The 14623-nt window shown below is 36.6% G+C and overlaps 1 protein-coding gene across 1 annotated transcript in view; it reads left to right on the forward strand.

The window, feature by feature from the left end:
* JAK2 (Janus kinase 2) overlaps window positions 1-14623 on the forward strand; it is a 47634-nt gene that overhangs the window by 14376 nt on the left and 18635 nt on the right. The window contains exons 6-13 of the mRNA XM_082013642.1: window positions 929-1048; window positions 4472-4629; window positions 6107-6218; window positions 8236-8422; window positions 9887-10014; window positions 10524-10658; window positions 12290-12377; window positions 14455-14582. Of these exons, the coding sequence (XP_081869768.1) occupies window positions 929-1048; window positions 4472-4629; window positions 6107-6218; window positions 8236-8422; window positions 9887-10014; window positions 10524-10658; window positions 12290-12377; window positions 14455-14582 (1056 nt within the window). The remainder of the gene's footprint in view (window positions 1-928; window positions 1049-4471; window positions 4630-6106; window positions 6219-8235; window positions 8423-9886; window positions 10015-10523; window positions 10659-12289; window positions 12378-14454; window positions 14583-14623) is intronic.

Below are 14623 nucleotides of genomic sequence, written 5' to 3' on the forward strand. Positions count from 1 at the left end.
GAAAACCAGAGCTTCAGGGATGTCAATGCATTTGAGCTGATTTATTCTAGCTGATAATCACTGAATGTTACAGCCTTGATTATTACACCTGTTTATGTATTAGGATACGCTTGCAGCCATGTAAATGGGGTATTCTGACTTTAATAAAATCTATTTGCTTTGGAAGAATAATTTTAGATAGATAAATGTACCTTTATTTGAGGATGTTACTTAGCATCTGAAGTTCTGCTGAAAGTGAAACAAAGTATGATTTATCGCTTTGTAATTTGGCTTGTGAAAGACTGATGGAACTGGTAAAGAATTCCCAGTATCAAAAACTACCTGAACTTGCTATCAAAGGAAAATGTGTCTTGGATTTCCAATGTAATGAGGATTGTGCTTCAAGTTACCTAGTCAGTAATGACCATGACTGATGGTAGAACCTTCTCTTAGACCCTTTCTTCTTATAGACCCTTATCTACTATATCCACCTCTTTGGTATCAGATTTTGCAGCCTGTATCACTGTGAAGGAAGTGATGACATTTTGGGTGGTTAACAAGCTTTTTGAACATCTTTAATCGGGATGCTAAGAATAAGTTCTCAAAAAAAAAAAAAGCCACGCTTTGGGATTAAATAAAATACTCCATCGTTAATCCTCACAAAATACTACAGAGCAAATAAATATCTACAATAAACAAAAACAACCACACATGGATATTTCCATTCACTGTTTCTGGATCTTTGTGCATTTTTTAATTTCTCCTATTGATGGTCTTGTAAACACAAAACTCCTTCCTTTATTTGTAATGGCATATTTAAGCTTTTATGATCCTCTTTGTTGCTAGCTTACAAGGTCAGAGTTGTAGGAATTCTAATGCTGCAAATAGGTGGGATTTTTAGTTACTGTTTTTGTTATTACTGACATTATATAACCAATATTCATTGCAGGATTTACAAACATACTGTGATTTTCCTGATATCATTGATGTCAGTATTAAACAAGCAAGCCAGGAAGGCTCCAGTGAGAGAAGAATTGTCACCATTCACAAACAAGACAGCAAGAATCTGGTCTGTTTACTTTCCTTTGCTGTTTTCTCAAATAGATGTTGCTTTGAGCAGACCATGTGATTGCTGTGGTATTTATAGTATTGCACATCCAATAACCATGTTAATTAACCATGAGGTCAAGCTAAATGCATTTCAGCAGTATAAGCAATGTTTCACCAAAGATATTTTGCATTCAAAGCTCATGGACTGAAATAGAAATAGACTTTTATAGCTTAGGGTAATTTCTGATACACAGATTTGTTCTGTTCTTTATTGGAGCCTCAAACCTGAGTCTGTGGTTTTAGCTATCAAGCATACTGTTTCCATGCTGTCATGGTAAGCTGTCTGCCAGTGACCAACACATTGAAAAAGGCTTCAAAATGCTCTGAAGGAATGATGATGCACAGAAAATTAGTATTGGGACAAACTTAATGTCACTGCTTTTACTGTTTAAAATTCTTTAAAGAAGATCTTAAAGTATTTTACACGTGAATGAAAAAAGTTGTTTCAGTTTGAGCTCCAGCATTGCACTTGAGTCAGGCTTTCCAGCAGGTATACAACTCTCACACAGTTGTGAAGTGGGTTAACCCTGGCTGGATGCCAGGTGCCCACAAAGCTGCTCTATCAACCCCCTCCTCAACTCGACATGGTGAAAAAAATATGACAAAGGGCTCATAGGTCGAGGTAAGGACAGGGAGAGATCATTCACCAATTACTGTCACAGATTCGACTCAGGGAAATTAATTTAACTTATTGCCATTCAAATCAGACTAGAGTAATGAGAATTAAACCCAAATCTTTAAAACACCTTCCTCCCACCCCCTCCTTCTTCCCAGGCTCAACTTCACTCCTAATTTCTCTACCTTCTCCCCCACAGCAGCACAGGGGGACGGGGATTGTGGTCAGTTCATCACATGTTGTCTCTGCCGCTCCTTCCTCCTCAAACTCTTCCCCTGCTCCAGCATGGTGTCCTTCCCACAGGCTGCAGTTCTTCACGAACTGCTCCAACATGGGTCCTTTCCACGGGCTGCTGTCCTTCAGGAACAGACTGTTCCAGCATGGGTCCCCCATGGGGTTACAGGTCCTGCCAGCAAACCTGCTCCAGTGTGGGCTCTCCACAGGGTCACAGCCTCCTTCGGGTACATCCACCTGTTCTGGTGTGGGGTCCTCCCCGGGCTGCAGGTGGAGATCTGCTCCAGGGTGGAGCTCCATGGGCTGCAGGGAGGGACAGCTTGCCTCACCATGGTCTTCACCATGGGCTGCAGGGGAATATCTGCTCTGGTGCCTGGAGCACCTCCTCCTCCTTCTGCACTGACCTGAGTGTCTGCAGAGTTGATGCTCTCACGCATTCTCACTCCTGTCTTCCGGCTGCTGTTGCGCAGCAGGTTTTTTTCCCCTTCTTAAATTTGTTGTCCCAGAGGCGCTACCACTGTCCCTGATGGGCTCAGCCTTGGCCAGCAGCGAGTCCATCTTGGAGCTGGCTGGCACTGGCTGTGTTGGACACAGGGGAAGCTTCTAGCAGCTTCTCACCAAAGCCACCCATGCAGCCAGCCTGCTGCCAAAACCTTGCCATGCAAACCCAGTACAAGTTGTTTCTTCCTTTATTTGCGATTGATCTGTGGGCCTTCAGGTCTACCCATCTCAGGAATTTGTGAGCTGAGCCCTCCTTTCTGTGTGTGTGTGTGTGCACACGTGTGTGTGTAAAAAGCCTGTATACAGCTTATGTACTTCTTTTCTATAATAATAATTTTTAAAATTTCAAAAAATATTTCAATAAGCATTATCTAATTTTATTGTCTCTCTAATGATACATTTTTAAAAAAAGATGTGGTTTACTTTCATTTATAGTAGAATTATGATTCACATTAATTTCCTGCATTAATGGCACAGAATTAATGACCTGTTAAGAATTTGAAATTTTTTCGAGACTTTTTATTGAAACATAAGAGTAGCTGGAGTGTCTGTGGTGTGCATCTATGATGCTGAGAGTATAATACTATTTCAGATTGGTGGAGGAAGCGTCCTTAATCTTAAGCCATTAAAATTCTCTTAAAAACTCTCAACAGCAGTAGTTAGGTACTTGACTGCATATGCTTCTGAGGGTAAAAATGACTTTCTAAGAGCTTGTCTAAAAAAGCTATGAAAAAGCAAGGTAGAGCAGGAAAAGGTGCAGTAGCTGCTGTTTTGCTATGATTTGTGTCTGGACACCTTACACACCAGAATTAGCTGATGTGTAAATTAGAATTTGTGATTTAGTTTAACCTGTTACACAGCTAGTAGAATTCATCATAGAAATGTACTTAACAAAGTTTTAGGATGCATGGATTGATTAAAATAGCTGGATTTTTAGGTCTGTTATCTGTGTGGGTTTTCTGATCATGTTGAAACAACTAGAGAGTTGTTCCCAGGTCCTCTTTTTAATACGAGGTTTGAAGACTCCAAACAAATTTTTGGCACACAGTCAAAAGCACCAGCTTTTTTTATTGTTGTCCAGCAAAGAACTTGCCAAAAGATTGTGTTCAGCCACTAAGTGTGTCCCCCATGTCATTGGCAAACTTGTGCAGCATGTACTAAAGCCTGTTCTGTTTGGCTGTGCTATTGAATGAAATCTAGTGTGACTCTGTAGATGGTAGAATAATACTTCTCTGTTGAAGTAAAGAAGCCTTTAATGCTCTGATGCAACTGTCAAAATATTAAGAAAATAGAGTGTATTTTTATGCAATTATCTATATTTTCCTTTACTAGCAGTAATAAATATGTTGTTACAGATGGATGTAATTCTGCCCTGCTCTTACCTGTTCAATGTATTCTGCATAGATCTTTTCCACACCCCAGTTTCCTTTGACCACATTATTCTTCTTCCCACTTCCATCCATTGCACCTATCTTCATAGTAGTTAGAAGTCAGCTTCTATCTATGATTGAGCTCAGGACACCACTTTTTGCTGACTACTAGCTAAATTTTCGGGCAGACACTTCCCTAGAGATTTTTCTTTGCTACTTGAAGGCAGCCCTGTAAATCTCTGATAAGCGAAGGCTTTCCTTTAGGAAAAAAATAGCACCGTGTTGCCAGGACAGTAGGTGTCTGCCACGATGAGTTGTATCTGCTCAGTTTTTCCCTTTCAAATGTTCCCTCTTGTCAGCATTCCTCTGCTGTTTTGTATATCTAGAGGAGGGGTTTTTTTTAGGGCAGATTTGTTTGATTTGGGTTTAATTTTGAACTTTGAAGATTGCTAACAAGTTTTGGGTAGCACTAGGAAGATGGAACTGTGCAAACAGTAGTTAAAAACAGTTGGGATATCTTAAATGTATGCATATATTTATATTTTTTATACCACTACCATATCTAGAAATTTTGTGTTGCGTATTAAAAATTGAATTTCTCTCTCTCTCCCCTGCCTGCACCCTCTACTCTCCCCTTCACTTTCCCCTGGCAATTTAACAGGAGGCTGAATTTCAATCATTAAGAGAAGCCCTCTCCTTTGTATCATTAATTGATGGATATTACAGATTAACTGCGGATGCCCACCATTATCTTTGTAAAGAAGTAGCACCACCATCGGTCCTTGAAAATATCCAAAGCAACTGCCACGGACCAATTTTGTAAGCAATTTTTTAGAACTGTAGCAAGGTGATACTATTTTTGAAAGATAAACATTAGTTGACTGTGAGCCCTGATGGACATCTTGAAATGTGTATTTATTACATTTACGTAACATAAAATGCTTTACACTTTTCCTCTTATTTTTCACTTTGCAAAATACGATGCCTTCTTGACATATTATAAAAAACAAACTGAAAGATACTGATTTTAATTTTCTTCCCTTAGAATTCTTTTTTTCTTCAAGTGAGACAGGCAGCAAAGTCATGATGCTTATTTTACAGAATTATAGTTACTACCATGGCAGCAATATGCAGTGTCATAGACAGAGGATCTCATGTTTTCACTGCAGCCTCTAGCAGTTATATTATCTGAGATGCCAAGAGGAAAAAGGAAAATTCAGCTAACACTCTCTTTGGCATTTGAGCAAGGATTGCAGTAAACTGCCAGCCATATAAAATGGAGGTTTTGTTTGTTTTTAAGGAATGTTGTCTCCTTGTTTCCTTTTTGTGGTTTTTTTTTAAGAGGAATAATTTTGTACCTTCATTAAAATTTTTTAAACTTCATTGAACTTTTTTAATAATTCATATAGTTTTGTTTATTGTTTGCAAAAGTACACATGGGAGCTTTAGAAATGTTTTGTTAGACAGAATAAAATGGGTATTTGCTTTAGCTACAGAAAGCTTGAAAGCTGATATATGCAAGATATATTGCATGAAACTAGCACTGTCTACTCAGCTAATACAGAATAGTTCTGTAAATTTCCCAGTGACAAATAGGGTAGGTGCTATAATCTTCAGGAGAGATGGAGGAGGAGGAGAGGGATGGAGGCCTATACAGTTCTAATCACATTTCACGCACTAGTGCATGCACTAATTCATGCACTATAATGCTGTATATTGACCTTTATTTAGAGCTGTTTAGAAGGATATGCAATGAGTCTAGACCTTTCCAAGCCCTTCTATTCCTCATTCCCTGAGATGGAGACAGTCAGGTAGCAAGGCTGGTTTAAGAGGAAACTGGTTCTTGTAGTAACAGGTTATGTTTTATTTCAACTTCTCTTTCTTGTTAGCCTTTTCCCAAGGCAAACCCACCTTTTTCAACCACACAAATATTTTGCTAATTTTTGCTTATGAGGCAGTTTTATTACAGCTGCTTCCATAATTGATGTTGAAAGTTATATCAGATAGTCCTAAAACTTAGGGGAATATAATGTTTTAGGCTGTAAGATTTCTCATCAAATAAATAATTGTTGTGTTTTCAGTATGAAGAATTTTTAATACACTGCGCTCTACATAAGCAGCCACCCTGAATATTGGAAAATAAAGGGACAAAAATTTTAAGTTAAACGAAGCTGTAAAAATCTGAGAATTTGGGTTGCTGTTGCATTCCATATCTGATAATAGTGCTCATAGGCCAATCTCTGATGTTCCTGGATTTTGAAAGTATGCCATATTAAACATTTTCTTTTTACTATAGCATGGACTTTGCTATCAGTAAACTGAAGAAGGCGGGTAATCAGACTGGTTTCTACGTTCTTCGTTGCAGTCCTAAAGATTTTAAAAAATACTTCCTCACCTTTGCTATAGAGGTTTGTATTGTACCTGCATAATTTTTACTGCATTATAATAATAAGCCTGGCATGTTCAGTAAATGATTCTGAATTTTCTCTTCAGAATGTTTGTCTGATGTGTATATTCTATGGCTACTTCTGTCAGACTGACCAGCTTTCAGGTCATTCAAAATACTTGTATGGTAAAGAACCTCTAATGACACATACCATATGCCTAGGAGAACAAGACAGGTGGAGGGAAGAGAGCTTGAGAGTTTGGGGGATAGTGACATGGTTCTTTAGACTTCAGTAAATGTTTGGGTGGTACAGCCATTTGGTTTTGGTTTTGGTTTTTTTAAGGTTTGGGGTTTTTCAGTTGCTTTTTTTCCTGGGATTTCTGCCTACTCCCTTTCTTCCCCCATCCTGAACAGGGTTTAGTTAGACTGAGTATACAGCCCTTCGTGAACTGAGAGTCTCTCCACAGGTGGTTCTGGGTTTGAGTCCTGTTCCCATCCCCAGTGTTGGGCCAGCCAGGTTATTTGGCAGCTGTTATGTCAACACAGATCTCCTGCTGGGTATCTGGTGTTAGGTAGAATGGGAGCCACCCTTGAAATGCCTGCAATTCTCATGCAGCTAAAGGACCAGATGACCTCTCTTCTGTGAGATTGCAGTTAGTGATAATACAGTACTTTAATATTGCTATTATATAATTGTATGATCTGGTTCCAGGGATAAGCTTCTCTTTAATTAAATTAATAGAGCTACCTTTGGACTTTTAACTAGGGAAGGTCATACATGGATTTTGCTGCTGGTTTGAAGCAAGCTAGCAATTTTGCTAAATCCTGTACATCTCTGAAAATGACAAAATAAGGTTGATGTGTGGATCAAGAAGTAAACAGCCATTTTAAGATCAGTTTCACAAAAATTTTATGTCTAGTCAGTGAAGTGTGTTTGATAGGGAATTTTTTGACGAAGAGATCAGTCCCTGAGCAAGCTTAGAAAGTCAAAGTCTGAGAGTCAAGCTTGTGAGTTAAGCCTGCCATTAAGTGACCTAGCCATATTGTTGGTTTTGGTTTTGGTTTTTTGCTTGTTCTGAGTCTTTCTGGGCAAGCTGTCAGAAGGCTTTTGAGATTCAGAATTTCATAGAATCATAGAATAGTTTGGGTTGGAAGGGACCTTTAAAGGTCATCTTAGTCCAACCCCCCTGCAAATGAGCAGGGGCATCTTCAGCTAGAGCAGGTTACTCAGAGCCCCATCCAACCTGACCAGGGATGAGGCATCTACCACCTCTCTGGGCAACCTGTGCCACTGTTTCTACACCCTCATTGTGAAAAATTTCTTCCTTCTACCTAGTCTGAACCTGCCCTCCTCCAGTTTAAAACCATTAACCCTCATCCTGTTGCTACAGGCCCTGCTAAAAAATCTGTCCCCATCTTTCTTATAAGCCCAACTGAAGGGCTGCCACAATGTTGACGTGAAGGACCATGAAAGCACTATTAAGAGCTCCTCTTATTTAAAAATCTTTAATGTGATCTTTTCAAGACTCATTGTATAAATAATTCAGTGCATATTGAAAATCTGTGCTAAGAACTAATTGCTTAGAACTGTGCTGCAGATGACAGAAAAGTAGAAATGCAGCTGAGATCTCCAAATGCTGTCCAAAATAACATGGAACATGAGCATTTGGGCTATTGCTTCCAACAAAATTTTGTTTTGATATTACCTTATGTGCAAGGGGTAGTATCCCCAAGGGTGAAGAATCTTTCATTACTAGCTCTGAAAGATTTTTTTTTTTTCCTAGGATCCATTATCTCTTTTCTCAGCTCCATCTTTGCAGATATTGTAACATTTGTTTTTCTCATCATCAACATGCTAATTCCGTAATGGGAACAGAATGTTTTCTCAGAATCAGTATTACATAATGAGAACAAAATAAAAGTTTATTGTAATATTTTGAAGCATTCTTTCTTCAGTTATTAGGGTGCTATACATTTAAACAAACTTTCAAATACCAAATATTGATCAATTTTATTTTTAATGGAAAAAATCTCTGCAGCGTGAGAATACCACTGATTATAAGCACTGCTTAATTACAAAGAATGAGAATGGAGAATATAATCTTAGTGGAACCAAGAGAAGTTTTGGTAATCTTAAGGATCTGTTGACCTGTTACCAGACAGAAACTGTCCGTTCAGACAGCATAATTTTCCAGTTCATCAAATGCTGTCCTCCAAAACCAAAAGGTAAGAGAAAGATTATTTCTAAGCAGAAGGGTTTCCAATTTCTGATTAAAGATTTAAAAATAAGTTAACATTAAATGACTCTCAGGTAGGTAGATACATGTTTGTGAGGTTTTTTTTAAATTTCACTGACTGACTTGTTCATCTTCTTAGTCAACAGTTTTCAGTCCTACCATATGCCAAATATTACTTCGTTATAAGATGGTCTTCCAGAAAGAATCATGGTAGCCAGTTTCATGATAAGAAGCAAAACTGGTTTCTTAATTGTAGTGGTTGTATGCAACAGCATTTCGTCTTCAATCAAGTGTTTTCATGTCTTTGAAAGGAAAGAACTACTGAATGTGTCATTCCTCACTAAGGATAGTTCCATAAGCAATGGAATCAATAATGCCAATGAATTTCTTTCATTGTTTGTTGACATCTTAGCTGAACTATGCCAAGGCTGCAGTGTGATTTCAACTTCTTTTTAACACTGAAAGATACACATAGAATAGAGCTACTGTCTGAGGAGTGGGTTTTTCTTGAATTTACATTAAAGGTTTTTGCCTATCTTTGATATTCGTAGTATCTTTCTCCATTATGAATTTTATAACATCTGCCCTTTTTGCCTATTATAAGTATTACTACTTACAGTTAATCTTAGTTAGTCTTTGTCTCTATCCAAGTCCCTTATTAAATGACAACTTGAGAGAACACACTATTTGATGTCACTTTTACTTCTCTCCAATTTGATTGAAATTAGCCCATGGATTCAAAAGCTAGAAAAGATTTGAAAAGTAAATGCTTATGCACACTACAGAGAATAATTTTATTCTTATTTACATCAAACAAAACCTTATTTCCATCAAAACAAAAAATGTGTATGCATCAGAATTATAAATTATTGAATAAATATAATTGCGCATGCATGCATACACCCTCAAATACAACCTATCAGCTTTAATTTTAGTAACACACCTGCTGTACTTCGTGGAGAGCCTTTTTTCAAAATCACTCAATGAATAGTTATTCTGGTAAACATAAGGCAATGAGGATCACTAAAGTGCTACAGGGCAAAAATACTTAAAACCTTTATACAGGTATCAGAATGACTTTGTAATATAAAAGAAGAAGGTGACTTATATCCCCTTTTTCCATTCCTGTTTGTTGCTACAAATACAGCAGAAGTTAAAATGTGAAAGGAGGCAGGAATGTTTTCAGAATGTTTGTCAAAAGTAAGAACTTTTTACTTAAGAAACTTAAAACAGCTAATTGAACTTAAATGTTTGTGCTGATTAGAAAAAATCAGACTTTGAATTTGTTTAATGAAATACTGTGGCTTTTTTAATAGACTGATCGCAAAGTGGTATCGGCTTTTTGTTGGTTTAACAGCTTCTCATTAGTAATCTTTCTGAAATACACTGTTATAGTTTTATATTTTACAAATTTAATTTGTTTTTCTTTTCCCCACCCTCTTTCTTCTCCCAGATAAATCAAATCTCCTAGTATTCAGAAGCAATAGTGTTTCTGATGTACCTTCATCACCTACGCTACAGAGACACAATAATGTCAACCAGATGGTCTTTCACAAAATCCGGAATGAGGACTTGATATTTGTAAGTCCATTAGTTGCTTCTTCCTCTGCAGATCATTCGTTTAACACACACTAAGTTTTAAAAAACTCCGTATATATTTAAAAGAGTCTTACCTGAACTGGGGGATTTTGCTGTAATCTTTCCTTAGAGCTGTGAGAGAAAAGAACTTTATAAAATTTTCCATTAATACAAATAATTGGGGTTTTCTTAAATATGTTGTTTTGACTGCAATACCAGTTATTTTCTTTACTTCTAGGGGTGTCTAAATACATCTTAGTAACAGCAATTCCTTCCTCTCTGTTGCAGCAGGTTATTTTCTGAGATCCTTGAGGAGTTGACAAAAAATAAGCAAAGATTTAAGCTGTTTCTGATATAGTTGCTTCCTTGTCCCCTCAGTCTGACTCCAGAGGTGTGCTAGCTGTAATGATTTGCATATGCATTACTTAGGATTGATGTTCAAGAGACCTTTTGCAAAACAGGCAGAGATTTTGGATTTTTTTTTCCTAATCTGCATCCCTCCTGTCTTTTAGGAGGAGAGTCTTGGACAGGGTACGTTTACTAAGATTTTCAAAGGTGTAAGGAAAGAAGTGGGAGACTATGGCCAGCTCCATCAAACTGAAGTTCTTTTAAAGGTGCTGGACAAAGTGCACAGAAACTACTCTGAGGTTGGTGTGATTGTTGACTGCTATATAATGTTTGTCCATGCTATGTTGAGCATTACTTTTCTTACAATAAACAAGTATTTGCTGTATGGTAGAGGGTTGTGCATTGAACCAAGCTCATTCCTGGACTTGTGACTCTGGGAGGGTGGATTTAAGACAGGCTTTGGGAAGTACACCTTATGTATCTTATTTCCCCTCTCCCACCACCCATCAGAGAATTCAGAGCTACCCACTGAGAGCCAGAGAGCGGTTTCTTTTGATTGATACAAGTAGCACAGGAGACGTCGTGTTGCCACAGAATTGTCTTCACCGGTAAACTCATGACGTATAGATGAGCAACCAACATTTATTGAAAATTACTTTCTTTTGGTAGACTGTCTCCAATATTCTGGAGTCATACTGACCCACCAGTAAAATGAACATTAGACATTAAGTCATAAAAAACGAGAAGTGTTCATGTATGATAAACACTTGTCATTTATAGGATCATCTGTACTTTTCACTGAGTGAAGCTGTGAGCAAACTTGAAATGCTTTTGTGCAAAAACTAATACACTGGTGATGTGATTGAGCCCAAGACTGTGTCTGTGAGAATTTAATTTTAAAGACTTTAACAAGATGTAGTAGTGTTTAATAAATGTAACTTTATATGGCTGTGTATTGTTTATTTTGATTATATGATTGTATCAAATTCCTAATTAATCTAGCTGTATTTACAGCAAGCCAAGAGAAGCAGTCCATTGTTTACTGAACTTTTCAATTACTTAAGACGAATCTATATGTAATCAGAAAAGAAAAAGACATTTTGGATAGCTAATATTCATAAGCAATGTAGGCATACACTTTGTGCAATTGAAAACAGTAAAGAAACTATAACCCATGTTTTAATTTTAATAAGTTAGGTAATGTATTTACATACTAAAGGTAAGTGAAAATCAGTTGTTAAAAGGATTAAGAGTACAGAAATACAAATGCAGTCACCAGGAGGAAAATGTGCTAATTTTGACCTTGCTTTGATGTGTGAATAGTCAGTACGCAAGCAAATGTAGTTGGAGTTGCCACTGAAGAGAATAAAAAAAAGGCTAAAGAAATAAAAGCAACTGAAACCTTCCTGACAAGGTTAGGTAACATCTTGGAGTAGCAGATTAGTAATATAATACTTGTTGTCTTTTAACTTAATAATGTGCTATGAAGAAATAAATTAGAAGCCAAGTAGTGCATTATGAAAGAATAAATTGGAAACTGAATAGTGCGTCATGAATTTCTCTGTATTTTACTTTACTTAGTTAACTGACATGGAAGAAAAGATTCTTTTAAAAATGTGGAGATACACCTGCCTGCAGAAAGAGATTGCTAACCTCTCTGGAATGTGGAGTATAAGTTATTTTAAAAAAAAACAGAACAAAACTAAACCAACCACAAAAATATAAGATATGTTAGGGTCTTTGCAATGAGATGGAAGTTGAAATGTTTTAAAAAATGCACATGGTTTGAATAAATTTATTAGAAATCATGTAATGTTTGAGGGGTTTGTTTTCACTAACATCTATTCTATCTCTCAGTCTCTCTCTAACGTTTGGGGGGTTGTTTTCACTGATACTTATTCTCTCTCAATCTCTTTCTCCTTCCTCAAAGTCCTTCTTTGAGGCAGCAAGTATGATGAGCCAGCTTTCTTACAAACATTTGGTGTTAAATTATGGAGTCTGCGTATGTGGAGAGGAGAGTAAGTAGAAATTAATTATCTTTTTGTACTAATTTTATACAGCTGTCATTAGAGTTTGCCATTGGTTCTGGATAAAAGCAGGGGGAAAAAAAAACCCAAAACAAAACAACCTGTCACACCACCTGGACACCCAATACATTTTCATATTGCAGTAGTATTAGTCTTGGTGTCTGAGAAATAGTTAATATGCTCATAACAAAGAAAATGGAAAAATTGTGTAAATACAGTCAGTGTGAATAGTAACCTCTGTAAATGACTCAGTCATGTCTGTTCTATCTGAAAATCTCACTTTTGCAAAGTTTTGCTGAACTTATGAAACGAGCTTTTGAAATGCCAGAAAAATTGCACCCCTACATTGTATCCATTGTGGTTAGCTAGAAAGGAAAGTGCTTGGCTACCTCAGAAAATCTTCATTTACTGTGATCAGAAACACAGAAACTGCCACCCTTTCCCACGCATGTGCTGACTTTGGAACGCAAATATAGCTTTGGGAAGTTTGCTTTAGAGATCCCATCTGAAAACATGAGGTCCCAGTATTTCAACAAAAACACCACAAAATGTTAAAGGTAAAATCTTTGCATTGTCAACTGCATTGTGACTATATGTTAATAAGGGTTTTTTTAAGAACATCTGAAATACATTTATAACATTTTGTGATGAAATCTTAATTTTGGATGGTTGTCATATACCTATGCGTGCTATCTTCGAATATGCACTACTGGGTCTCACTTTGCCAGTTTTTCCTCTTCATTCAGTTTTTGGGCAGAAATGTTAGTTTGCCCTAAAACCATTTTTTTAATGTGATTAGACATTTGTAACAAAAGGAAGCATTCTATAATAACTGTATAAGCATATTACGTAGATGCTTGCCTGCACTGAGAGAAGGAATTTGTGAAAGGGAGTGTGGATTCTGTATCAGGAGCTGCTTTTCTTAGGAGGCTAGAAAAGGGACGGCACCATGTTTGGCCAAGAACTTGTTACACAATTTTCTTCGCAAAAATGCCCAAGAGTGTTTTTTCTAGTTTATTCACTATATCATGCATGGGGAGTATATATAAAATTTCAGGTAGGCCACGTATATAATTAAAAAAAAAATTATCTCAAGATGTATATGGTTACTTATTTCTCCTTTATATCACAGTTGCCCTCTCTAGACAGTTCTATTTCTGAAGGCAAGAGACTTATTACAGTTTAGTAAGAGGCAGTTACTAAGAAACAGGAAGAGGTACTCTTATTTTTTCTGTGGGTTACATACTTGGTGTACAGATTTGGTGAAAATTGCTTCACATAATAGTAAAAAAAAAAGTTTGCTGACTACAAAATGAATTTATTATAAAAATCACTTTATTTGTTATAACCAAATACAATACCAGTACTTTCTAGTGTCTTTAGAGTCTAAATGAGAAGCACGGGAATGTGAGCATCTTGCAGCTGAAGGCAAGAGTTCAGTCATGCAGTTTGAAATTGTTGTATTGAAACTGATGAAATCTGTGCAGTATTATGAAATAGATCGTGTTTCTTCAGTTATTTGCTGGATGCTTGAAGGCATATGTCATATATATTGTCATATATATACACCAATTTTTTTTTAGTGCAAATATTAGTTGGTTTTCAAAAAGACTGTCTTTTGTCAGGAAAGCATCATATTTTTCACTAAGAATATAGGCTGTAAACAACTATGAAATTAATGATTTGAATATTATTTGACTCAATTGATATTGCTGTATACTATTTTGCTTTATGAGAAGTCATGTTATTTATTGTGCCTTTCAACTGAGGGTGGAAGGATGCTCACTGGATTTGTTAAAGTGGAAACCTATTCTGTAAATATGATTAAATGTAGTAATTTTGCATTTGAGAAGAAATTAGGCTAACTGCCACACCCTGAAGAAATATAAAGAACATAGAATATTTGTGGCAATACTCAGATGTCATATAGCTTCAAATTTATAGTTAGTTCACCAGCAAGATATCAAAGAAATAGATGGGTAGTACTAGAGTAATGAATCTGTCCTGAAATTCCATTATTTCATGTTGGTTTTAATTGTTACTTTTTTTTTAAACCATTTTAAATCAGACATCCTTGTACAAGAGTATGTAAAATTTGGATCCTTGGACACATATTTGAAAAAGAACAAAAATGTTATCAATATCTTGTGGAAGCTGGAAGTAGCCAAACAGTTGGCATTAGCCATGCATTTTCTGGTAAGTAGTTTATTCTTCAGTTTTGTTAATGGCTGAGTTTA

This window comes from Phaethon aethereus, assembly GCF_964289735.1.
Source record: "Phaethon aethereus genome assembly, chromosome: Z".
Classification (NCBI taxonomy): Eukaryota; Metazoa; Chordata; class Aves; order Phaethontiformes; family Phaethontidae; genus Phaethon; species Phaethon aethereus.